General features: G+C 39.5%; 1 protein-coding gene across 2 annotated transcripts in view; it reads left to right on the top strand.

The window, feature by feature from the left end:
* Positions 1-22,613, top strand: part of LOC111059977 (zinc finger homeobox protein 3) — a 235,100-nt gene extending 212,487 nt beyond the window's left edge. The window contains exons 2-5 of one of the 2 annotated variants that reach the window (XM_039429007.1): positions 327-3,289; positions 7,151-10,677; positions 12,461-16,022; positions 21,856-22,613. In XM_039429007.1, the coding sequence (XP_039284941.1) occupies positions 382-3,289; positions 7,151-10,677; positions 12,461-16,022; positions 21,856-21,863 (10,005 nt within the window). In that variant the 5' untranslated portion in view covers positions 327-381 and the 3' untranslated portion in view covers positions 21,864-22,613. Of the gene's footprint in view, positions 1-324; positions 3,290-7,150; positions 10,678-12,460; positions 16,023-21,855 lie in introns of both variants that reach the window. The other variant, XM_039429008.1, reaches the window with a different exon arrangement.
* Positions 22,614-27,995: the final 5,382 nt, after the last annotated feature.

Genomic DNA, 27,995 nt, shown 5'->3' with positions numbered 1-27,995 from the left:
CTGGATTATTTTCAAGATAATACTCTTCTCCACACTAATGTAGGAAATCTCGATAATTATTGTCTTTCCAACATGCTTTCACCATCAATTCCTAATAATCTTATCACCTGTGACAAAAATAAATCGCATATATTTCTCAATTGTGTACCTGATAATGTAAATTTTTCAAAGTCTCCACAATTTCTTCTCAATCATTGTCTTGATATCCTCTCGCTTATGACTATTATGATAAAACCGTTTTATATAATGTTATTGTATTCTTATTACTTCTTTATTTATTATGAAACTTCATAACTGATCTAGTGAATTGTTTGTATTTGTTTTAGGCTGGGGCACTCGGCCTCCGTGTCAGCAGTATGTGATGGTTGACGGCGAGCAGCGATGCAATCGCCACCCCCCACCGCCCCCTCGCCACCCGCACTAGACCTGCAGCCGCCCACAACCAGCATGAGTCCTGAGGAGGAGACGTCGGCCTCGCCGCCCGCGGGCCTGGTGGCAGGCGGCAGTCACCGCGAGGAGGCCAGGATATCCTCGCCGCCGTCAGGGAGCAAGTTCGTGCACGACAAGGAGGATGACCATCGAGGATCAACGAGGAACATCGACGAGGATGATCGGCTCACCACCACCAAAGAAGAGGACAACTCGTGGACCAACTCTGACGTCGAGAAGTTCGACGGCAAGATCGTCTACAACCCGGACGGATCGGCCTACATCATAGAAGACAGCGAGATGTCCGAGGATGACGCCGTCGAGATCCCGCAACTGATCCGCGACGGCTGCATAGTCGACGGTCCCGGCGTCAGTTTGTCGCAGTTCCAGGTGTTCCCCCAGATCGCTAACGCGTTCTATGTGTCCAGAAACAACGTCTACAATGCGTTATATGGTGGAGCAACTGGCGGACAATCTTCTCACGCCTACTCAATGCACGACAAAAAAATAGTTCCTGAAGTGCCCATAATGCACAGCTACAGGGTGTACACTGTACGTGATAATAAGACTGGCGAGGTGGGTAAAATGAGTGCAGGGTTGGAGGAATCCGACAAGAAACCACAGAGCAAAGACTGTTCATCGGTGCCCGTGAAGCCCATCCTCATGTGTTTCATCTGTAAGCTGTCATTCGGGTATGCTAAATCATTTGTGGCTCACGCCATGGGTGACCACAACGTAGTTTTACAGGATGATGAGCGGGATATCCTGGGCCACAAGAACTGCAGCGCCATCATCCAGTGTGTGGGCAAACAGAAGGAGCCATTGGTTTCGTTCCTGGAACCACTCTCGCCTCCCGTAGTGAGCCTGAAAGCGCCGCAGTCGCCCGCACGCGCGTCGCCTGTCGATGACATCACCAACACACCCTCAAGGGGGACAACCTCGCCTCTGCAACAGTCCTCTGTCCAGAATAATCAACATGTTCCTGAGACTTCGGTCTCCCTACCCGAACACTCGGGTAGTTCTAGTAATAATGATAATGTTAATAATCTTAGTAGTGTTAGTAGTAGTAGGATGTCGTCAATGAACAACTGTGTGATGGACCTGACAAGAAAAAGTCCAGCATCGCAAGGGGGCCGCAGCAGTGTATCCCCCTCCCCAGGGGCCAGTCCGTCCCCTGGTACCACCCTCAGTCCGCTGCTGGGGGCCGGAGGGGGTCTGCCATACCCCCAGCCACCACCCAACTTCCTCACTGGCACCACGATAGGGGTGTGCCCTGACCACATGGCCGGTCGTCCCAGTGGTGTCGAGTGCTCCAAGTGTGAGCTCATCCTCAGTTCCTCCCGGTTGGGTGGCGTCGGTGGTCCACTAGCTGGCATGCACTCACGCAACTCCTGCAAAACCCTCAAATGTCCCAAGTGCAACTGGCACTACAAGTACCAGGAGACACTTGAGATCCACATGAAAGAAAAACATCCCGAAACTGAAACCTCCTGCATTTACTGCATTGCAGGTCAACCACATCCCAGACTAGCACGAGGTGAGACATACACCTGTGGATACAAACCATACCGCTGTGAGGTATGCAACTACTCCACAACAACAAAAGGCAACCTCAGCATACACATGCAATCTGACAAACATCTCAACAACATGCAAGAACTACAAAATGGTGGAGTCAGCAACACTGAGCTCTCCCAACAACAATCTGCACCTTCACCACAATCCCAACAACATCACAAACCTGGTGGTTTGGCTAGTCCTGGACCTGGACATCACCACCCCCATCATTCCAGCCCATTGGCTGCTCAATCTTCTCAAAAACCAAAACCCACCTTCCGTTGTGACGTCTGCAACTATGAAACAAATGTGGCCCGTAACTTGCGTATCCACATGACTAGTGAAAAACACACCCACAACATGATGGTACTGCAGCAAAACGTGAAACATATGCAGACGTTGAACGCGATACAACAGTCCCACCAGCAACAGATGGGTTTTGAGTCACTGCTGTTCCACCCTGGTATGACACTACCAGGTGAGAAGCCACCTCCTCACACCGAGGCTGCTCTGGCTGATATGGCTTACAACCAGGCGCTGTTGATACAAATGATGACAGGCGGTCAGCTACCTCCTCACATTCCTCCCGAGCTGGCGCCTCATATGGACATGGGGTTGAACCCTGACACCATGGAACCACCCCCTGAGCCCGCTGACCCCGACCCCGAACATCTCTTCCAATGCTGTGTCTGCAATGTGTTTGCTAGTGATAATCTAGAAGCATTGTCTCACCATCTTGCAGCTGATCGCACGAAAATCAGGGAACAAGAGATTTTGGCTGTGGTCGCAGGTCACTACGTTTGTAAACTCTGCACGTATAAGACGAACTTGAAGGCTAACTTTCAACTGCACTGCAAGACTGACAAACATCTACAACGACTGCAGCATGTGAACCATGTCAAGGAAGGTGGACCCAGGAATGAGTGGAAACTGAAATACGTTTCCTCTCCCGGAGGAGTGCAGGTTAGGTGTCATGCTTGTGACTACTATACCAACAGCGCTCACAAACTACAACTCCACACAGCAGGACAACGTCATGAGGCTTCTGCTCTGCTCTTTAGACACCTCAGAGACCAGGATAGGAGTTCGAACTCGGCAAGGATCTATCACTGTGCTCTATGTGGGTTCAGTTCGAGAAATAAGCTGCCACTGCTGCAGCATGTGAGATCTATGAAGCACCTGCAGATGGAGCAGATTCATCAGCTGCAGCGGCGAACTGAGGGCAAGGATGTGCAGACTGACATTGGAGAGGTGTTCCAGATCCTAACGCCGCCGCCCGAAACACCTGAGCCTGAGAGTACAGGTGAGCACATTTGAAATATTCTATTTACTCATATATTAAATTTTATAAATTTTGATGATATATAGCCTATTTCATTTTTTTCATAAATGTAATTGAATATTGGATTTGAACTCGTTTTGTATCCATCCATACATTACTTTAAAATAAGTTTGGTATCTTGAATTTCTTGATCCATTCTGATCAGCAATTATTTCACTTTGAACTCATTACTAAATATTCAAAATCATCTTGGCAATCAAATGCGTATTTGAATTTATTACTGAATATTCAGAATGATCTTTGCAATCAAATGCTTAGTCTATAATATAATTAAGGAAAGAATCGTCATGAACATTCACGGGATGGGAAGTAGCCTACATGAATGACGCATCATCACGTCTGAATTACTGGACTGATTAACTTGAGATTTTCGACTTGACATAAATATTCTTAATTTACCGAGGATGGATATTGGCTTATTTTTATTGATATTAAGCAATAATTCCTTTTGTATAATTGAAACAAATGTATTCAATTTGTGATTCAAAGTTTACGTGAATATAAACGCTTCTAAAATGAGTAGGTCCACGTGGAAACTTTTGGAAATCCGTTATTTATATACTTGAAAACTCTGTGATGCTTATTAATAGTTGATTAATAATCCAAATTTTGTTTGTGATGTAGGAAGCAATAATCAATTTCCTAATGATGAAATCTATTTCATATGCACATCTCTCATGAAGAAATCAAGATTCATTTTATTTCTATTTTTTCAAATAGAAACAATGACATTCTATCATAGCAATTTTTCTCATCGTCGCTCGTAGAATATAAGATCAGGGAACAATAATGAGATGGATGGAGTAAATCCCGTAATTGTAAATTATCAGAGTAGCTGGAACCAGATGGAAATCACAAGAAATAAATATCAAATGATACCTAATCAGGATTATATGTTATCCTATACTGCAGATTAGGTATGAAGAAAATGTTCCCCTTTGTAACGTAAATAACTTTCAGAGAGAAAACCATCCCTATCGTTAACAATAGAAACCTTCAGCAGCCGTGATAAGCTTTACAACAAAGTTTCTTTCTCTGCTCATTCTTTCTCTCCTCTTCTCTGCTATTTCTCTTCCAGCACCTGCTCCGTATCTCTCCCGACTCCAATTCTCTTCCAAAACTGCTCTCATCCACCAATTCTTGAGTTATGCGTAGCCATTTGCTCTTTTTGAAGCTCTGTGTATTTTCGCTTCTGTTCTCTCTCTCTCTTCTACATGCTTTATCACTGATCTCGCCTCTTTAGAATATTACTCCCTCTCAATGTAGTGGATTTGAATCGGAATTGAACTATAAATGTTGAACCGAATAAATTCATTTTTTTAATCCATTGAAATTCAGCTTCTATTTTCTATTGCATTTATCTCATATCTTTGGCTTTCTCCCGCCTTTTCTCTTGCATCAATTTATTTTAAGTTTCCTATCTACTCCTAAAACAGTCTTCACCCTCTCATAAACTTTTCGGACTCGATCATTTATCCTCAAGTTTCTAATTCCTTCTTTTGAAGAATAATGACTCATATTTATTTATTTATTTATTTATTTATTCAATCATTCAGAATTACACAACTTACAGAAAGCACCACAGGCTTATAAGCCCAAAACGGTTCCAATTATAATTTATACAACTCCTATATAGCATACACTCGTATGTAATACAGAGTACTAACTCCAATATTACCAGTTATACTCTGAAATTATATTCACATTTGTTTTTTTTTCGAAGTATTGAAAACGTATTTTGTGGCCAGAATAGAAAAAGTAATCAATCATCTTATGTCTAATTCAATATTTGGTTTCAATTTTCCCCTCTAAAATTCTACATTCATTTCTCATCCAGCTATTATCTCTCCTCGTCTCCTTTTGGTTCAATATAATCAGTCGACTATGTCCAATTACAGAATCAAAGTTTATCATAATCATGATATCATACTATGCTGGTTGACACTCTAAGCCGAAGATAATACAATACACTAAAAAAGACCGGGATAAGATACTACACTCTTGATCGAAGATAATACATTACTACAGTATTACACTATAATAATCATACTACAATATACTGTACTATAACGTGCTAGTACTATAAACTCTTACGATCGTTCGTTCTCCTACTTGATTGGCATGATTAATCGCCTTACCTCCTGCAAGTAGGCTTCTTCCCAACATGAAGTCAAAGCACAGAGTATGTGAGGGGGTCCATGAGACCAGGAGGGGGTCTCACTTACCTCGGCTCAGGGAGGTCCTTCTATTGTTTTCCATCTATGGCAAGAAGCAGTTGCACTGCTCTGTACTTCCATTGGCTGATGGGCGTGTACTCACCTCTATTCTTTTACTCTTTCTTCTTCTCCTTGTTCTCATCCTGGCCTCATCCTTCTACTCGGCTCGCGTCTCTTACTATTCTTCTCCGTCTCCTTCTACTCTTGTTCAGTACATGGTAGCTCTTGTGCTATCGAGGACTCGAGCTGTGGTAGCTCTTCTTGTGTTATCCAGGACTTGAGCTGTTGTAGTGTGGTGTAGTCCTTTATACTCCATTCGCCACCAACTTCTTAGGTATTCTCGAATCTCTGACTCCTTTGCATTTACTGTATCCCCTTCCTCCTCCTCTCTTAAACATTTTTCAAACTACCCGTATTTTTATTATTAATCTCCTTCTTCCACTTTTTTCTTCTCTCTCTTCCATGTAACTCTCTCCCATGATCTGCTGTGTTCCACAGTCGGCTTTAGCAGATATTCACAATTTTTCTCTCATAGTTTCTTTGAATTGTTATGACCATGATATGCGGGGATATATTATAAATATCAATTTATTCTAATAATATTCTGCTCTAGCTATGTGAACTAATATTTTTGTTTTGTGGATATGGGTAACAAGGAAAAGATCTTCAGCTTTAATCATATATGAAAAATGAATCGATTCATTTATTTTTTCTCCTAGCCTTGTTATTGGATGGGCACGTTAAACTGTAGGTCCCGGATGAAGTATGACAGTCGTAAGGCCCATTGACGGCTCAAATTATATATTCAGGCGGTGGGACATTCCCACAAGGGACTCCTCACCAACAAAAGCCATATGAATTTTCTTTTTTTCCCCTGGCCTATATTTGCATTCTTATGGTTTCAATCTCTCCTATATCCTCTCGCAATTGTCACACCATCATCGCGTTGCTTCTTCTTTTCTGCTTCTATCCTCCGTTCTCCATATTTTTAAAAAATCCTTGTATTCTGACTTCTCAACAGTTCTCAATCATTATACGTTTAGTTGACATAACTATTCCCGAAAAGTAGGCTGTCACTTCTCCACTTACAATAATGCTCCTGTTACCTAGAACTTTCACCATCTCTTATCATCGTCTCTCTCTCTCTCTCCCTCGCTCCTTCTGATTTTTCTCATCTCTTTCACACTCACGTAATATCTCAACTAATCATAAAATAATTTGACGTCAGTCGGGTCCCCACACTAATTATTATTCGTATACGTAAAATTCTATACAGGCTCACAGTACCCAATCATTTTTTTGCTTTCTCCCTTTCAATACCTTAGATAATATTACATGAGTCTCAATTCAATAAAATACTTGTGAGTGATGATGTTCTACTTGTGGTATTTTCTATGAACATAGATATTTGAATATCTCTGCATTATCTTTAAATTTTCTATTCAAACATACATATTTTCATGAATGAATCGAAAATCTATCTTAGTTGGAGTTCAAATCTTTGATTCTTCGTTATTTTTTATAACTGACACTAAAACTATTTCTCTCTTATCAAATTTCGAGTTTAAAAAATCTCCATCCTGCATATTTCGTTGTTTTGTTCCAGAAAACTGTGATCTAACACGTGATAGCGACAGTAAACCAGATCTGAAAGAGCTCTCCTCACCGAGCAACCAGTGCGAGTCCCAAGCGCGTCACAGTCAAGACTCAGTCGACAAGAGTCCAAAACCGTCGTCCAAAGAGTCATCCTCGGCAAGTCACCTCTGTCCCTACTGCAACTACACCAGCAGCTCCGAGCTGCAGATCCAAGCTCACGTTCTCGCCCAGCATTCGCAGTCGGACCGACCTCGTTCGTCTCCGTCACCCGCCAAGGAAACCTTTCTGTGTCCTCTCTGCCAGGACGGCTTCAAGGATAAACCACAACTGGAGAGACATGTCATGCAGATTCACAGCGTCAACTCTGAAGGCTTGCAACGGCTTCTGCTATTGGTTGACCAATCACATTGGTTGAACACGGTCTCCCGCCAGAACACAACCTCCAACCAAAACCTCTCACCCTCCTCTTCATCCAGTAAGGACCAGGAGCAGAAACAGAACACCTCGGACTCCAGTATGAAGATGGACGAGGACAAAGATGAGGTGCATAATTTGTCATCATCTGAAGAGCTACCTGAAGACGAGAACCGTTGTCAAACTTGTTCCAAGTCTTTCAGAAACATCGATGAGCTATGTGCCCATCAAAACGAAACAGGACACCTGGAACTAAAACAAACCCCCAGTGGACCCGGTTATCTGTGTTGGAAAAAGGGCTGCAATCAGTATTTCCAAAGTGCACACAGTCTCCAGATGCATTTCAGAGAGATCCATTCCCGTGGAGGAGGAGGTGGTGCTTCCAATATGGCGGTGTCTGAGAAACATGTCTACAAGTACCGGTGTAACCAGTGTAGTTTGGCATTCAAAACCATGGAGAAACTCCAGATGCACTCCCAGTACCATCTTATCAGAGATGCAACAAAATGTGTGCTGTGTGGGAGGAACTTTAGATCAATGATTTCTCTCAACAAACATGTAGAAATGTTTCATGCTGATATGAACGAGGAGGAGATGATGGCATACAAGCAAAGCTTGATGAACAACCCGCTGCTTTTGGCTGGACTGAGTGGGCAGATTCTGGATCCCTCTTTCAATGAGCTGCTCAAGAAAGAAACGATGAAAGCTGATGATGATGTCATGGAAGTTGATGATAGTCCCGGAAAAGATGGACAAGATGATGGTTCGACTCCAGCTGGAGATGGGGACAACAGTGATGATTCGATTGTGTATAAGGATCAGCAGTTTCTGGAGGACTACTTGAACAGTCAGGCAATTGCAGAGGACAGCTACAATGACCCCCACCGTAAATACAAGTGTCACCGGTGTAAGGTTGCATTTACAAGACAGAGCTATCTAACAAGTCATAACAAGACATTGCTCCATAGAAAGGGTGAAAAACTGAGCTACCCAATGGAGAAGTATCTAGACCCCAACAGACCTTACAAGTGTGATGTATGCAAGGAATCGTTCACCCAGAAAAATATCCTATTGGTGCATTATAACTCAGTGAGTCATCTACATAAATTGAAGAGAGCAATGCAGGAGCAACAGCAGAACAACAACAATAACACCCCAGTTTCTCCACAGACGGCAGCATCTGTAGCTGCAGCGGCTGCATTGGTAGCTGGTTTGGGTGTTGCTCCATCATCAGCTGCAACATTGAACTCCAAAATGATGTCATCATCCTCAACTTCAGAGGAAGATGATAAGAAGCCATACAAGTGTAATATATGTAAGGTGGCTTACAGTCAGGGATCCACTCTGGACATCCATATGAGATCAGTTTTGCATCAAACCAGAGCATCCAAAATTCAAGATTTGGCACTTTCTGGTCAGATAGATTTGAGTAAGCCGTTGATAGAGCAACCGGAGCCTCAAAAGGTGCAAGATCAGCATAAAAAGTCAATACAAGACATCCTTGGGTCTCCAAAACATCTGAGCTCTCCATCAGGGAGTTCAATTTCAACTCAGGTGCCGTCTCTCAGCCAGGGTTCATCCCCAGGGACACCAATCACTTCTGGCACATCCTCAACACCGAATTTGTCTACAGTTCCTACTAGCTTAGTGATGTCTAGTGCTGCCAGCAGCACGACCTCAACAACATCTGTGATACCTTCTCCATCTCAACATGGCAATGTGATTTCATGCCAGAGGTGCAGTGCACTGTTCATGACTCAGGAACAGCTGACCACTCATCAGCAACTCTACTGCCTTTTCGGGAGTCCCATGTCACTCTTCCCACCACTGCCCACAACAGCATCCCAGAATACAATGACTCAGTCACTAGCCTCACCACACGCAGGCAATAACAACAGTCCATCTCCAATACCACTGACTCCCAATGATGACGCCTTCTCTAGAATGGCACTTCCCACCAAGAAATCGTCCCAGATGTACAAACACCTTCTAGAAAGCTTTGGGTTCGATTTGGTGATGCAGTTCAATGAAAACCACCAACGTCGCCAGAGGAAAGAACGTGAGGAGAATGAAAAACTCATGTCAGAAATCACATCCACCACAACAACAATTGAAGAACAGCAACAGCATCAACAACAGCAGCCACAACCGATCCCCATTCCCATGGAGGAAGCTCCTGTGGAACCTGAGCCTGTAGAAATGAAAATGGAGGAAGAACCCATTGAAGCTGACCTTCCAGAAGTTTCCAAATCAACCTGTCAACACTGCAACAAAGAATTCTCGAGTGTCTGGGTGTTGAAGGCACACTGTGAAGAAGTCCATCGTGATCTAGTCCCATTAGATTTCCTTGAAAAGTATGCCCAGAAATTCAAGAATGAGTATGAAAAGAAATCAGTTCCTACAACAACCGCTTCCAACTCGACTAGTACAGTCTCCACATCAACTACAACTACCACAAACAGTAGCAGTAATATTTCATCTACTACTAGTACAACAACAACTAGTAGTGCTACTAGTTCCAGTGCAGAAGTAACTCCTGAGAAGGAAGTGGAAGTGGATAGTAAGGAGATAATTCAAGCTAAGTTGGGAATGATACAAGATGTGCAACCTAGTAAACCTAGTGCTACTTCAACACCACAGCAGGCTCCACAACAAGCATTGCAACTCACACCAACAGAGAATTTGACACGTGCGAGTACACCTACAGCTTCTTCAACTCCAGCTTCCAGTACGGATTCAATTCCAATGACCAACCCCATGTCTGCAGGGGTTTCAGGGAACAACAGCAACCCCAACATCCCCATGTCCCTGGCACAGCAGATGAACGAAATGCAGGCTGCGCTGAACGTGATGGCCGCTTCCCAGCTACAACAGCAACTGCAGTTTAACCCCATGATGATGGGCATGGCAGGTTTAGGCATGGGGCTCCCTCTGGGTCTGAACATGCCAGCTATTGCCGCCATGAACCTGCAGCCGCCTCTGGTGCCCATGATGATGCCTCCGCCTCCATTCGACCCCATGGTTGGCCTGGGTCAAGGTCAGAATCCGCTCTTTGGTCAGCAACAGGACACCGCCTCCCTTCTAGCCAAGCAACAGCAGCATCTGCTGCAGCAACAGCAAGCGGTGAGTCAGAATACATTCCATTATTTTATGAATAATATTAATTGGATATGAAAAAAGTGTCATACAAATAATAATTAGCATTTAAAGAAATCAAGTTTACATGATTATATTTTCAGATGAATACTCAATGAAAACATTATACAATGAAACTCACATAATTATATATATATTGAAATTGAAACTAATTGAAGATATCATAAAACTGAGTTCACATGATCATATATTGAAATAAAAACTACAATCAGCTCAAGTTGGATCTTTGGCTGCCTCTCTACCAACCTATATAGGCCATTGAGGCTACTGTGATGGTGAATTCCAAGAATTAATGCCCTCATTGTAGTTCCAAACATATAAAGATTGAATGACCAGCCTATTTGATTTACCTTAATCTCAATGAAAGCTGTGTGAATCTATCACAAGAGAATATTGTTATGTGTATATTATACTTTTAATAATAGTGCAGTATAATCTTTAACTTTACCATTCACTTCATATGGAAATATGAAGACATATACTTGATAAATCATTGTTAATATTTATGTGATAATTCTATGAATATTGGTGGAAGTAATAATCTCATACAGATAGGGATAGTGAAATTTATCTCATCATTCCATCAACTCTTAGGAAGGTGTTATCAGTCAGTTAATATCAATCTAATAAATAGATAAATTTGTCTGCTATCATCAAATCTGTCATTATCAAGTCGAATTATTTCTTGTAGAGGAGAAATAATCATGCAAAAACGTGTTCTATTGAGAACGATAATTGCTATTATTGATTGGATTCCTCCAGTTCATTCACAGACCATTTTAGGATAAATTCATCATATCAATAATTAAAGGCAGAATTTTAAAAACATCTTCTCGATAGAAAGAGTTAATATTAGCCTACTTTCTCTCCTAAAAATTCCACTCACAGACTTTATTCACGATATCATTCTCATGTTATCAATTATTAAATAATAATGTATCACAATAATGTGGTGTCACATTTATTCATACAATTAAGATGCCAATAGTAGTCCTTCGTGATGAAATCATCATTCACACAATACAATACACTTTATATCTGTCAAGTGCTTCAATATGAGTTGGGAGGAATATTATTTTATCTCAACCGACTTTTCTTTCACTATCTCCTTCCACTTCATTTGCTATAGCTACTCATATTCAAAATAAAATTAATTTTGACCTTCAATATACAAAATGATTCTGTTAAAATAATCAGAATGCATTCAGTTCAATAAGAATCCCTTTATTACTCATAATCTTGTACTAAATCAATATTTGTGTTGTTTTTTTTCACTAACATCAATTTTGCTATTTTCACTAATGATGATTGGATGAACTAATGAGTCATTAATATGAATATTACAAATATTATTGTTTTTCAAAACGTGCTTCGCTATTCATTGTTCATCATTATAAAAAATCGTTCAATTATAGCTCACAATTGATCAATTATGAATGGCTGGAAAATACCAGTAATTTTCTATATCTTGTACTATTATCATATTATCACTATTCCATCAAATTATTATAATCTTTCTGGAACATTTCAACCTCTTTTTGTGTTAACTTCAGTATATTATCACTCAATTACAGTGCTGCCTATTAGACTTAATAGTGTATGCCATTTCATAAAAAATGAATGAAAATAACTTGTCTCTTGTTCATGCTTCAATAATGCATTTTTATCACATTTGAACTATTTCTCTCCAAGCAGGAGAGAACACATTCACACTCCCCCATTATCATAACTACTTCTGTTCTCTCAACAGGTGAATGCTTCCCAGCAGAAACGGGCTAGAACACGGATCACGGACGATCAACTGAAGATACTAAGGGCTCACTTTGACATCAATAACTCGCCATCTGAAGAACAAATCCACGACATGGCTGGACAAAGTGGCCTTCCACCGAAAGTTATCAAACACTGGTTTAGGAACACACTGTTCAAGGAACGACAAAGAAACAAGGATTCTCCATACAACTTCAACAATCCACCTTCAACAACTTTGAACTTGGAGGAGTATGAGAAGACTGGAGAAGCAAAAGTTATGCCACTGAATGTGGATGATTTGCAGAGCCCCAGTACACCTAGTACGAAGGAGCCACCAACTAGCACAACTCCTGTGAGTGCTGCAGTGACACAGTCTGTGAAGAAACCGCCACCTCCCCAATCTCCACAATCGACAATCTCTTCTCAAATTCAACAATCTCCTCAGTCTTCCCCGACACCTCAGAAACAATCGCAGTTGTTGGGTATGTCAACACCTTCCTCAGCATCATCGTCTCAGAATCAGATGCAACAACAACAGATGAACTTGTCTATGCCATTTCCTCATCCCCCGGAGCAAATAAAGACTGAGCCGAGAGACATTACTCTTCAGTCACATCTAGTCGAACAAGAACAACAGCAAAAGTTCAATAGTCTTATGCTTGAGACTGAAAGCCGATTGAAACGTGAGATCACGGACGAGAAACCGAGTTTCTATCAACATGGTCAGCTACACTCACCACCCAGCCCCAGTCTAAGTGACCGTATGAACCCTTCACGTAATGCATCACCTGAGAATCTCACTTTATCTTCAATAATCAACTCGCAACTGGGACCTGATGGTATGCCAACCAACTCTGGTCTCAACATACCTTCCTCACATTCCAACATGTTGCCTCCCAAGTTGACTGCAACAAGTTTTGCAACACCACCCACACAAGTTGCAACATCTTCAGCTGGTGGTTTGTGTTTGACACCCACTTCAAGAAGCATCAGTCCTGGAAGGTCTAATTCATCAGATTGCTTCACACATGCACTTCTGGCTGGAGCTGGAGGCAACAGTAATGGCAGTAACTCATCTGGAGGATCATCAGGGAAACGAGCAAACCGAACACGGTTCACTGACTATCAAATCAAAGTGCTGCAGGAGTTTTTCGAAAACAATGCCTACCCAAAAGATGATGATTTGGAGTACTTGTCAAAGCTGCTCAGCTTGAGTCCTAGAGTGATTGTGGTTTGGTTTCAAAATGCACGTCAGAAGGCAAGGAAGGTGTATGAAAACCAACCTCCAGTGGAACCAGCTCCTGGCATTGATGAAACGGGTGCTAACAGATTTCAACGTACACCAGGTCTGAATTATCAGTGTAAGAAGTGTTTGCTGGTGTTCCAGAGATACTATGAACTGATACGTCATCAGAAGACACATTGTTTCAAGGAGGAGGATGCTAAGAGATCTGCTCAAGCACAAGCAGCTGCTGCACAAATTGCTGCTGTCTTGTCTTCTGAAGATTCAAATTCCAGTACTATAATTGAGCAGAATCAGCAATCTAGTATGACTGGTGCTACACCTACAAGCAACCCCTCTACTCCTGCTGCCCCTGTAACACCCACTCCTTCTCAATCAATGTATCCTCCCTCCCCTGTCCCACCTAGTACTCCCACTCCTGATCCCAAAGAGAACTCGTTCCAATGTGACAACTGCAACCTTGTCTTCCCCAGGTTCGATCTGTGGAGGGAACATCAACTAGTCCACATCATGAATCCCAACCTGTTCCCTTCCTACCCACCAGACAGTCCATTTGGCATCCTGCAACAACATGCTCAGATGCAACAACAAGCACAACAACAGCAACAGCAGCAGCAGCAACAACAACAAGCTCAACAACAACAGAATATGAGTTTGGCATTGTCTGACCTCAATATGACCCCCCAAACCGCTCAACAGCATCCATTGATATCAATGTTGACAGCAAACAAGAGGAAATTCGAGGAGTTTGAAGAGATGTGTGAACGGGAAGGTGAACAACCTAAAGACAAGAGACTTCGTACAACTATCCTCCCAGAACAACTGGACTACCTGTATCAAAAGTATCAAGTCGAAAGTAATCCATCCAGAAAGATGTTGGAGAATATAGCAAGGGAAGTTGGATTGAAGAAGCGTGTGGTGCAAGTCTGGTTCCAGAATACTAGGGCTAGAGAGAGGAAGGGACAGTTTCGAGCTCATTCTCAAGTCATCAACAAACGGTGCCCATTTTGTCCAGCTTTATTCAAGGTCAAGTCAGCACTGGAAAGTCATCTAGCCACAAAGCATGGAGACCATTGTGGACGTGGAGAGATCAACATTGATTCACTGCCTGATGAGGATGTGAGTTCGGAGTCCACCCCAACCTATGCTTCATCTCAGGGTGGTGACTCGAAAGTGTCAGCTGCCAGCCTGGAGGCAAACCGACAAAACATGAACATCATGCCACCAATATTCCCACCTTTCAACTCAGAAATGGAAAACAACTTGAAAAAATACTATGAAGAGTCAATGAGAAAGTACATCAGTGGACTGCAAAACCAGCATGCTTCACAAAATGGAGGAAAAGATGTGTCAGACTTAAGGTTGAAGGGGGAAGGAGGTAGTGGTCAACCGGGGGAAGGAGGGGGCACAGGAGGGGACAGCCCCCTAGATCTCAGTCGCCCCATGAAGTTGACCCTCGATCAAGAAGTGCGGTCATATCTGGCTGACCCTGGTCCCTTGACTGATCTCAGTGAAAGGAGTTTGTGTGATGATGACAACCTCTCACTTTCTCTCTCCATCTCCTGGTCTGAGAGCACAGAAAACCTGGATGGTGACGAAAGTAACCCGGCTTCCCCTGCTTCGAGCCCCTCGGGTGGTCAACGTCCTAGTGCCCACAAGAGATACAGGACACAGATGAGTAGTTTACAGGTGAAAGTTATGAAATCGTTGTTCAACGACTATAAGACCCCCACAATGACTGAGTGTGAGATGTTGGGCAAGGAGATAGGACTACCTAAAAGGGTTGTTCAAGTGTGGTTCCAAAATGCACGTGCAAAGGAGAAGAAGACAAAGTTGGCGTTACATAAGGTGTTAGGTGGTGGGGAAGGTGATTCCCAAAGATTGCCAGAGGAGTGTAAGCTGTGTCAGTTCAAGTACTCACATAAATACAGTGTGCAGGATCATATCTTCACCAAGTCCCACATCGAGGTGGTGAAGGCATACCTGGAGAGCAGGATGTCCAAGGCGGATCTATCAGGAAATGCGAGCGACGGCGAGTTCACAATTCCCTCAGTACCTGGCGGAGCCTCTGATGTTGTCAACAACAACAACAATAACAACACCAGTCAGCAACAACAATTGGCGCAATTGCAGATTCTCCAGCAGATGGCGAGTTTGAATTTGCCCGCCCATGCAATGGCGGCCATGGCGGCTGCTAAACTGGACCCCAAGGAGCAGCATCCGTCACCTGATGAGATGGCACTCCTACATCAGCTCTATGGTCTCGGACTGTCCTTCCCGCAGAGCTTCATGCATCCTGGAATGCTTTCGTCGACTGGTGAGTAATCATATTTTTCAAATATTTATTGTAGTATTTGTTGGTTTACTAGTGTATTGGAGAATATTATTGTGTTGGTTGTATGTGTTAAATCATATTTCGCTGATTACTTTGTTGATATTTCATATCTGATAGATTCCTTGAAGAAGATGGAACCATATCTCTGATTTATTTTTCATAGATTCAAATTCAATTTCATATTCACCGATATTGTTGTCATTGGAGATAATTCAATTACTTCTCTTATATTCTTATAGCTTCGAGAGGTTCATAAATTTTACTCTCCTACTACTAATTTCTGGTGAATTGTGGGATATCAGGATTCAATTAAGTTCAGTTGTTAAAAAAGTTTTATTCTAGGACAATTAATTTAAATTTAGAGTTATAGTATTCTATCAGGAAAGGACCCGTGTTTAAGAATACATTACCGTAGCGAACTAGTTAGTTTCAAGTAAAATGTTGCAGAGGAAAGTTGTATGTGAAAATCTCGTACATTAGTCGTAATAATTCGATAAGCTACAAAGTAAATCTGTAACAAAACTACTTAGATACTCGTGAAATAAACACTACTCACTAGATTCGTGAATATTGTTCAATAATTTCTGTGTAACAGTATATTTCAAGAAAATTGGAAAATCAAATGAATACTTTACCGAGTAAATCTTGACCCAAATTAGTCGTTATTCCATTCCCGAACGTTACAGGAACACATGGAAAATTGGTAGAATGTCACTTTCCCCAAAAATCCCATTAGGTACAGATTTCTTCCGCGAAACTATTCCGTCAAGGATCAGTCGAAAATTTAATTCTTCTACGAAAGAATCCCGTCATAACTCAGCATCTCCACATATTTCGCAAGGGATTTCCATTCTTGCACACCCTACACAAATAATGAAAACCGCCTGTCTATCCCATCAATGGAAGCTGCAAAATAGAAGCAGATGCATTCTCGAAAACCGCCAGGTGCTCAATTTTTTCCAATTGTTTATCTTCTATTACTTCTTGCTGCTTTTCACTCTCAGTCCATCTCTTCTTTTGAGTCCCAAACTGTGGCTGGGAAAAAACAAGGCCAGGTAGAGAAGAAGAGCGAGAGAGAAAGAATGAGAATGCCGGTGAAAAAGGAGAGCATAGAGAAAAAAATTTAAAAAATCTTCAACAATATGCACGCTGATAGTTTGAGAGATCGGTTCATGTTACAGTATACCTATACCTTGTATATAAATAGATATTGTCATTGTTCCAATCACCTTTACACAGTTTCCAGTATATATGAATAAATATATAGGGTAGCACACTATCGGTCTAGATAATATGTTACCTATACGCCGTTTCCTCATATATAGCATCTTTTGTTCCATTTTATGCACACTGTAGCAACAAAGGTGGGGTAATTTCAGAGTTGGGGGGATGGTAGAGGTTTTAGGTCGGTTGTCACCCTCAAAAACGTTCTCGATCTCGATCGTTTTGTGTGTCCTTTCTCTTTTCGAAAATCTTTGTCACACCATGAATGAAAGGGACACCCTGCAGATGGAGAGATCTATTCAGAACTAGATGAATATTCTCAAGATCTATTGAGAACACTAGATGAGGTGAACGACGGTCATTTCCTAGCGATAATCTCTGTGAAATTCTTTCTCACACCTGAGCGGTTTCGGAGATTTGGAAAACAAGATTGATTGGGTTTCAAGGTTTCAAGATTCATAGAGGTTTCTAGGTAGAATGTGAGGGAATCGAACATTGATCACTGTTTCCAGTCATGAATCTCCAAGAATCGGTAGGAAAAATCTCGAAAAACAAATTTCATTACGTAAACTAAAAAATGTAGGCTAGTTTGAAAGATTCATATCTGTTAACAAATCTTGAAAGATTGATCAAATTCAGGAATTTCGGGGGCAAAATCAAAAATAATATATGTTTGTCTACTCAGAGTTATCAACCTTCCTAATCTTGAATTTTCAGGAAAGAAGTAGGATTTCCGTAAATAAATGTCTAGTTATTGTAGTAGATTATTTTCAGATTAATTAGAGAAATAATTACACTTGAACACTCAATTAACCTCTCTCCTATTTTATAATTCATTTCCTTTCTCATCTTCTTATCCTCCTTCTCCTGCTTCATTTTAATATTCTTCTTTTCGTCAATACTGTTATTTGCTATTATGTTGCCATGCCACAAAATTCCCAATGAGACTTGATCACACTCAACTTGGAGTCTTTTGACGGCCTTTCTCTCTCATACTCCACTCTATCATTCTTTCCTCCTCTCTCCTTCATTACTGTTGTTATCCATTACTATTACTGTGTCCTCCTTCGACTCTCAATAATTAGATTGAATTCCCATCACATCTTCATACTCCTCCTTCTCAGCACTCTTCTCCACCCCCTCATCCTTTCTTCTTTACACCCTTCTTCGTGAAGCTCGTTAAAAGAAAAGAACAACTCCTGCTAGACTTCAATATAAGATTGCACGATTATAAATTCGTCCACCCTTCGTCATATATGCCGGGGAAGGAAAGCCTATCTCCATCCGCCGAATGAAAACTTAATGAACAAGGAGGAGGGGTGGATGATGAAAAGGATGAAGAGAGGGAGGCAAATGAAGACAAGTAGTAAGAAGAATAACCTTCTGAGTCATCTTATTTTTGTTCCCCTATTTTTTCCGGCAGCCCTTTTTTTGACGGGGTGTGCAGATCAGAGAAGAACAACAAGAAAAAGAAGAAGGGAAAGATGAAGAGGAAGAGGAGGAGTAGGAAAGCGTTGTTTGCATTTTCGATAAAAATGGATAAAGCATCGGAAGAGAAAAAAAGCCTCCGGTCTTAACGATGTTTGTTATGCTTCTCTGCATAGTTGGCTCTAGTTGCTTTTACTTTCAATCATCTTCCTTTACCTCTTCCTCTATCCTCTCTCTCGCCTCCTTTCTCTCCTGCAATCATTATACTCCCCTCTCTCTTTAGTCGAATTTCAGCTTGCCTTTGATTTTTCTACATCGCCGCTAAAAAAAGATAACTAATTTTGTGCCTCCACTGATCAGAGAAAATAATATTATCGTGGTAGAATTATCTCCCTCACATTTTAAATAGTGATCAGGTATTTTTCGGGAGGTTTTTTCTATGCGTCAATATAGCATACAATACTAGGGGTTTCAGGGCAGATCCCATAGTTCTCAAAGACTGTCAAAACATTTTTCACATCTTTTTACAACTTCCAGAAAGATTGTTCAAAATATGATACGGTTCAATTAGAACTACAGTATATTAAGAAGGCAAAATCTATGAAGGTTTGAAATTTGAAGAATGCATTACTCTTGTCCCAAGAACAAAATAGTCTTTAAGGAGTAGTCTATGCAGCTTGAAAACAATTTTCTAACATTATATCTCACAATTATATCAGTCATCCTTCATACACGCGCCAAGACCTATTTAGAAAAAACACGCATTCACTTACACAATACTCACACGTGACCATATTCTTCAATTAACATTTGAATGAACGATGCACAAGTCTTGCTTACGTCGGAAGCACGTCTTGAGGTACTAAGTACAAAACCCTATGCGTGAAGGCATTCATTCATTGCATGCTGTTTTATATACTGTATTTACATGACACCCTGTACTGATATATATTCATACCCAGTTTTATACCTATATTCATCATACCTGTGTATGCAAATGTACCACCTATGCAGAAGGCTACCCCGTGTGTGGGTTAGGTTAGTTTGCATACAGCGTCATGCATATAATTTCGGAAAGGGTTTTTTGTAGTTTACTCCCCTAAGCGCGTGCCCCCTTTCTTGAGCATATTATTTGAGCATTAGCGTAGTTTTTATGCTATTTTGCATGCTGCAAGACAGGCATGTGCTGCATAAATTCATGGTTACCTCAAAGGGTTGTAGAAACTATCAATGGTGAAGTAAAAAGTGTGATTGATGTATGATGTAGGCTAGTTTCTATTCGTTTAAAACTGGCTGGAGTAGTTCTCAAGTGCTACAACTGTTATTATTTTTATTAGGATCCAGAACCTCAGAAAACTTCAATATCATTTGTTCCAATAAAAGCGGAAATTCCTTTAAAACCTTCTCAATAGAAGTTTTAGAAGCTAGAACCTTGAATATGTTCACTGGAGTTATTAACATTAGAATACGTCCTTATTCTAATGTTAATCTATACTTACATAATTTGATACTTACCAAGTCTTGGTGAGATTGTTATTCCTTGGACTTCCAACTCTCACATCATCATCAGCTTTTTTACTTTTCAATCATCATTGGAATAACTCATAACAAATCTATATTTTCCATTCCAATCACCGATTATTACGTTAATCAGATGTTGGTAGTTATTTTATTGTTCATTTTGAATTATTTACAACTAAAAACCGTCTCCCAGCTCTAAATCCGGACAAAGGTATCTCACCATTCTAATGCTCGGCCTGGGAAGAAAAAGGAAAAACGAAGAACTCGATTAAGAAAGAAAGAAATATAGTCGGAATCATAGGACATGACTCATGAACATTATTCAAGCTAGAGAGAGAAAGCAACTACTGCTGAAGTAGTGTGGCATACTGTATGCAAGCTGACTATTGTAATAAAAAACGAAAATAGTTGTGGCAGGAGGAGAGGATGAGGAAGAAGGGGAGGTGAATGAAGAGGATGAGGAGGAGGAGGAGGAGTAGAAAAAGAAGAAAAAGAAGAAGAAACTAATTCCAGGATGGGGTATTTGTCGTGTGTATTGGGATGAGAGATCAGAATAGCGATTCACCCTTAGCTATGCCGTGGGTAGTATCGCAAGTATCGAGAGATCCAGATAGTCCTTAATTTATATCTTATGTTGACGTACCCTTGCGAGGTTAACATAAAAAGCCCATAGCCCAGACACATGGGTGCCATTTTATTTCACCCCCCACCCCTCAGTAATGTCCCTCACCCCTCTAGGAACAATGCTGGAAAAAACTAACTTCTTCCCTATTCTTTTTGTCAGACCCTATTTATTTTTTTCCGATTCTACAATCCACATATCTGTATCTAAATGTATAAGGTTTTCTTCGATACAGCCGTTGTAATGTTGTAGGAAAAATGGATTCTTTATGGAAATTTGGAACTGTGTAATCCATATTGGAAACGTAAGACAAGAGGACACTCTGGGTGAGAAAGAGAGAGGAGATGAGACAAAAAGAGACAGATGAAAGAAGATTGAGTAAAGAAGAAGAACCATATTTATTACAACTGTCACATGTATGACGTGACTCATAATAGTATGAGGATAGTCCGCTTCTGATAAAATCTATATTATGCTCTTTGGCTTTTTGTAGTTCCTTTGGTCCTGAACTAAACGAAGGCTATAGATTTATATTTTGAAAGTCATAAGTTATGATAATCAGGGTGGATTTGAATTGAAGTTAACCATGAAAGGATACTTTGTTGAATATAATAGGAAATGACAGATTTCTGAAGATTTGCTGACAATCGTTTCTGTAATGATTTGGAATTATGAGGTTGGATCTTGTTGAATTGATGAACTTGAAAGAATTGATCCAATATGATAGAAACCAACCGACTGTATGATATTGTAGAACATTGAAATGAGTTTATTTTTCTGGATTAAGCTATAAAGTAGGCCAATTATTCATTTTTTATTGACTCTAATCAAATTTGAAGACATTATTATATAATTTTCAATATCATAATTCCTCTCATATTCAGGAATTTACAGATTCTCAAGTTTTGAAAATCTACTAATATAATTTTACTATTCTTCTTTTATTATTTGTTCATTTATTTTCTCTATTTATCATTTTATTATTTTTCTAATTTTGTTTTATTTCTTTTCGCTTTTTAGGTTTTTAGACATTTCCACCTACGTCCACACGTGCTGTAAGCTGCAAGACACTGAATAGAACATAGGAACGAATTATTGAAATTTAGAATTAAATTAATTGAACTTTAAATTAAGGCAATGAAAATAAAACGCTTGTTTAAATAGAATAATATCTTATGACGACTTCTGTAAATTATATTAATAGATATTACAACAACATAGTTCTTTATTAATATGTTATGTTATAAATATATATGTCTTCTATCTGACGGACCATGACTTTTACATATGAACTTTTAATAATACTCTTGTACCATAAATATTTTTCTATTAATATAAAAATAATAATTATTATTATTGTATATAGCTTTGTCCTCTCTCTCTTTAATAATATTATGTCAAGCTAGGTGTATAATTTGTGTTCCTTACTATTTTTTAATTGGTAATTTATGATATTATTAATATTATTTTAGTTTTATTCGAAGCGGTCTTTTGATCTAATTTGAACAACTTGTAAATAACAGTGTTTCAATACTCGAACAAAAAATTAAGAAATGTTGAGATTATTTGATATTAGCCTTTTACGTTAGTTTGTATAATATTTATTTAATTATTTGTATTGTTCGATTGTTTATATTTTAAAAGAAAGATACTGAAGTCAATTTAGCTGCTTTGTGATCAATTATTATTATACTATTATGATATTGTTATTTGAAATATAGCAGTCCAATAATTATTCTTAAGTATTGTCAATAAACAATGCTTTACTTTTTATTAAACATTTGGATTTTATTTTAATCTTAGAATCACCTTTTTATAGTCTAATTTTAAAAGTATTATTTCCGATAATTTATTATCTTCTCATCAACCTTCTTCTGGAATGACAGGAGTAATTAATTCCAAATTGAAAAAACAATCATTCTTTTTGATTTTCCAATGAACAATGAAAAACACTGAATAGTGTTATAAACCCCAAGAAATAAATTAGTGGAATCTCAAAACTCAAACAATATTCTGAAATTTTAAATTTCCATGGAGTAAGCAAATATACATTCAGTCAAACTTCCAAACTCCATAAGTTATCATTTATTTTGAAATTGGAATTGATTTAGATACAAAAATGCATAGAAGATTGAAGCTTGGGATAGTCAGCTTGTTTGACCTTCGAGTATATATATATATGTATTGCTAGAGCATGGAATGAAATAGTCGCAATTTATTTACGTATTATGTATTCCGCATATAAATACAGTATTTTGATATAAATACATCTCCATAGAAAAGGCGATCATGTTCAGCAAACTATCTCACATGAAGATGTCATCCTGGCTATCCCTAGATTCAATTACATTAGGCTAGAAATAATCAATATTTAACTGGAAGAGATAATATATCGCAAACTCAGATATCAGTTCTGGAATACGGTGAATATTGTGGAACAATCACTGTTGATTGAGGACTCAGGTTAGTAAACTACTTATTTCGCAGAACATTCGAAAGAATTGTGTAAAGTATGTATCCTTTTATTCATTCTATCGACTTTATTATTATTATAATCTGCTAATAAAGTACAGTAATGTACTTCAAAATGATCTCATTTCAAGATGGATATCATTAAACACTCGCATACTAAACATCTCATGAAAAAGTATAATAGTGGAATTGAGAACTCAATTCTATGATCATGATCCATGAATTTCATGGCTCAAGTGATTAGCTTAAAAAGAATTATCATTGACGATCTCGACACCTATTAATTAATGGATTCAAATTTCACCCTCTTCTCTCATTTCATCAGTAGCTGTGATCACAGGTTAGGAATAGTCTTCTAATATCTCCAAAAATCTTCAAATTCAGAACATCTTGTAATATTACCGAAACCAAGGCCACTCTAGATGAACTTCATCTAAAGTGGCCTTTACTCAAGTTGTCGGCTATTTCGAGCATCTTCACCTCACCTCACTTTCCATGCAAAATTCAAAACGAAATTCGGACATAAGGAAGAATGCAAAACTCTATAATTCATCAAATTATTGTAGCCAATCTGCTACACCTCATTACCCACTCACAAGTCAAAGACAAATCTGAACATCATCATCTACAGAAAAAAAACACAAAACATTATCATTGAACAGATTATTGGAACCCATCTGCTACAATTTCACTGGATTAGCAGGCATAATAGGAAGGAGAATTCCTTTGGGATTCTCAGGTGCCAATCTACATGTTCTCACAGCTCTTCAGAGAGGAAGGGAGACAGTGAATGACGACACAAGATAGAGGAAAAGAGATGGAGTGAGAGAGACAGAGACGTGAATACCTTTGTAAGAGCTAGTCACGCTTGCCGAGTGCTAAGCCCCAGTTATAACAGCAATAATGTGTAGTCTAATAAGACTATAATGCGAGGGAATATTGAACACTGGTCGGTCGAGATACTTCTTTTAGCCGCCGGATAAGGATACTGCTTTTAGCCAGATAAGGATGATGCTATCCGAAGTGTAAGCATTGGAGTGAGATAGGATTAGTGAGAAAGAGAAGAAGATGTCCGACATGCAAACGAGGTGGGAAATCTTGTTTGACCGTTCTTCGTCGTCTATTGATAATAGGTGGGAGGCGAGAGGAAGAATAACACAAAGAAGATAAAGAAGGAGGAGGAAAAAAGCAGCATAAAGGATGCAAAAATGCCAACAAGTATAATATTCCACACCTTTGTTAGGTCATTTACCGAGACGCTTTCGTAGGAGCATTATCGAGTCTGGTTGGCTTCTGCTCAGAAGAGGATGAAGAAGAAGAAGAACTAGACGTACGTGAGGCAAGAGAACAATATGGTATGGTGAAGAGGAAGAAGAAGTAGAAGGAGAATGTAGTGGAGAGCTATTATGATGGTGCTTCATATTTTTCGATTGTTGGCGAGAATACTGTATTATTTTCATTGCTATTTCCTTTTGTTGATCTCTTCGGAGCTGCTCGTCAATAAATTGTTGGCTGTTTAGCATAGCATTGTGCACTGGACAGTTGAAGAGTGTTTACCTGTGATCAGAAATAGGGTGGAGGAGGAGACGGAGAAGAAAAAGGAGAATAAAAATAACAAGAAGAAATATGGGATAGAAGAAGATATAGGGAGGTTATATGGGTTCAATAATAATAATGGAGCGGTGATATATAACAAATAAGAACAGTATCATAGATATTGAAGATTAGAATATCAAATCTCTTCACACACTTTGAATATTCACCACAATATAAAAAATCGCTTGTTTGTCACACAGAGATCTATTTTTTCTGCTGAATCTACAAGATATAGTATTATAGAATGCAAAAGTTGAAATTAAGTTGATAGCTTGTAATTATTAGTGTTTTCAAAAGAGATCAATTTAATGAAAACAGTATCCTGGAAATCCGTTATATGGAATTTGTTATATGTGGTTATAAACCTGACTCCAATTATCATTTCTATTCTGATCTTATGTTCCACTCCAATAGTCTGTATATACTGGATCATTCCTTATAACTTGAATCGACCGCATTAGTACTCGTACTTCACTTTGCTTTTAAATGTTCACATTTTATCGCAAATTCTCATATCGCACAAATGAAAGTGTGACTCTAGTGAAACCCATAAAAGATTCCTCATAGAATTCACAGAGACCCAACAGATAGCCGGCTAATGCATTAATAAATCTATCCGTATTCAAACATGTGTAGTCAGTGCTTGCCAAGAAAAATAAATCGCCAAGAAGATCCTATTGGATTCCACCACACAGAAAATATTCCTATCTAATCCAGACGAGGCTATAAAAATGAACCTCTGACTTGTACATAAATTCCAAAACTGAAGACAAGCGCGCGCGAGCGCACACACACACACACATTCCAGGCTCATTTTGATCAAACACTCACACACAAAAATTCGAACACACACATATGAAGGAACACCTACACTGTTACACACCGTCATATGGTAGAAAATTAATTAGGCACAGAGGGTTGTAAGTGGGGGAAGAAAGGTGTTGTCCGAGAGAGATTTTTGGAGAAGGAAGGGGAGAGGAGAAACAACAAACTGAACCTTTGCAACTACAACAACAGGTTTCAGACGACCGATAATAATTTAGCAGAGCTGGAAAGATTATGACGCCTTCGAAAGTTTAGTTTAGTTGTGAGGTGGATATAAATGCCAAGCGGCTGGCACACAATAAACAACACACATAAATAATTAGTCTGAGTAGTCAAGAGTGCTGAGGATTCTAGTTATCATGATGGTGTGTGCTTCTGACAGCCGTCCAAACCAAGGGTACACTACAACAGTCGACCGTCCAAAGCCGCATGCAAATTATTATGTATAAAGTTCCTATACATGGTGGAAGTGTATTCGCATGCTGTGAAGTGACCAGGAACCGATTGGTGTTGAATGTCGGGGGTGATGCCCACATTAACCCCTAGGCTTGTGCGTGGTTAGAGATGCTGAGAGATTGGTGCATGAACTATATAGGTTTAGGTGAATTCCGAGTATTCGAGGATCGATTTGAAGCAGATCTATAGAGAAGACTTGCAAGAGGGTTTCCCAGAAAAAGATAAACTAGTACAGTAACATCTCAGCCTGCTGAAACAAAAAAGAATTATTATCTGAGTTATTGAAATTTAATTGAAAATTAAATCTCTTCAGCTTTCCATTACTAGCCGTTTTGTTTTTCTAATATGAGTCTTCATAGTTCTTATACATCTGGCAAATAAGTAAAAATCCATCATAACTTAATATAAAATTAATACGGTACTTATTAATACAATAATAACTTGATGGTAAAAAGCTTATACCTACACTAATCAAGAAGATAATTCTTGAAATAATCTGGTTTATCAAATCCAAAAAGATTTGTCACATCACTGTAATGATCTCTATTTTCCAATATTGTAGTGTATTCAGTTTTCAACCCAAAATTACACACAAATAAATCAAAACTGGTAACTCAATAATCCAATTATTTACACTCAAACTTCAGAAAATTTGGCTAAAATGAGCCAAACCACTACCTCCGTAAACAAAGCCGTAGCGCATTCGTGTGACGACAGGTAGGACTCCTACACCAATAAAAATTCGTTGATTTCAGCTGATCTATAACGGCTTGTGTTTTTATTGGTGTAGGAGCCCTACCTGAGATGACATCACACGAATGCACTATGGATTTGTTTACGGAGGTAGTAGCCAAACACATTCACTCTGTAATACAGAAAGGTGTTTAAAATTAATTTTAATATCAATTTTTCATTGACACTTTAATTTTGGTTGCAATAGCAACAATATAATTATTCCAGAAACATTCATTCTCAGTTTCTTCCAACTTTGAAAAGACGTTGTTACTATCAAGATCACATTTTCATGCGCCACTGTATAAGCGGGGTTCAACAGTGACCCGTCTTGGGCCCAACACCATTTCTAATTTCCACCTTCCAATCATCATCCGATCGCCCTATGCGTTCGTAGTCAGATAGGCGGACGTCGGCGACGAATTGCTTTAAATAATAACACTAAATTAAGGCCCCGGGTCCCGGTCAGGTCGTAAACGTCGAATGTCATTTCATTGCGTCGTTTTACGGTCTTTTCTCTTTGTCGAAGGTCGACAAACGCAACACAAGAACGGAGAAGAAGGACTGAGAAGAAGAAAAGATAACGCCGCAGTGGTGTCTTAACGGAAAGGCGTTAATGTCCAGCTGGGTGATAGCTGGCAGGGGGAGGGGGTGAAGATACTTCTCCACAGTTGTCCACTGAAGCAGTGCTGGAAAATTATAGATTCCTTTTAGAAGATCGTAATAAAATCTGAGCGCGAGACTGTATACTATATTCAACAGTCACTGCTGTGCCTATTGATTGGCGTTCAGCTATTAGTATGTCTCTCTCTTTCTTTTTCTCCCATCTCTGTCATCCATTTCTGGATTTTCTTTTCGCTCTTCATCTTGTATATCTCCGCTAATGACAAATAACTACACTCATTAAGTTCTGATTTTATCCTCCCAATTTTCATTTATTTGGTTGTATATTTGATTCGTTCAAGTATTTATTTTTGAGAAAAGACTGTTTGGTGGAGATGACCCAAAGTCTCATAACTACTCCATATTGGGTCTATAAATTTTTATATTTTCTTCATCTTTTCCGGCGTTTGTATTTT

Source organism: Nilaparvata lugens, chromosome 5, assembly GCF_014356525.2.
Source record: "Nilaparvata lugens isolate BPH chromosome 5, ASM1435652v1, whole genome shotgun sequence".
NCBI lineage: Eukaryota > Metazoa > Arthropoda > Insecta > Hemiptera > Delphacidae > Nilaparvata > Nilaparvata lugens.
The sequence above is the reverse complement of the archived record's forward strand: the minus strand, read 5'-3'. Positions and strand labels throughout refer to the sequence as shown.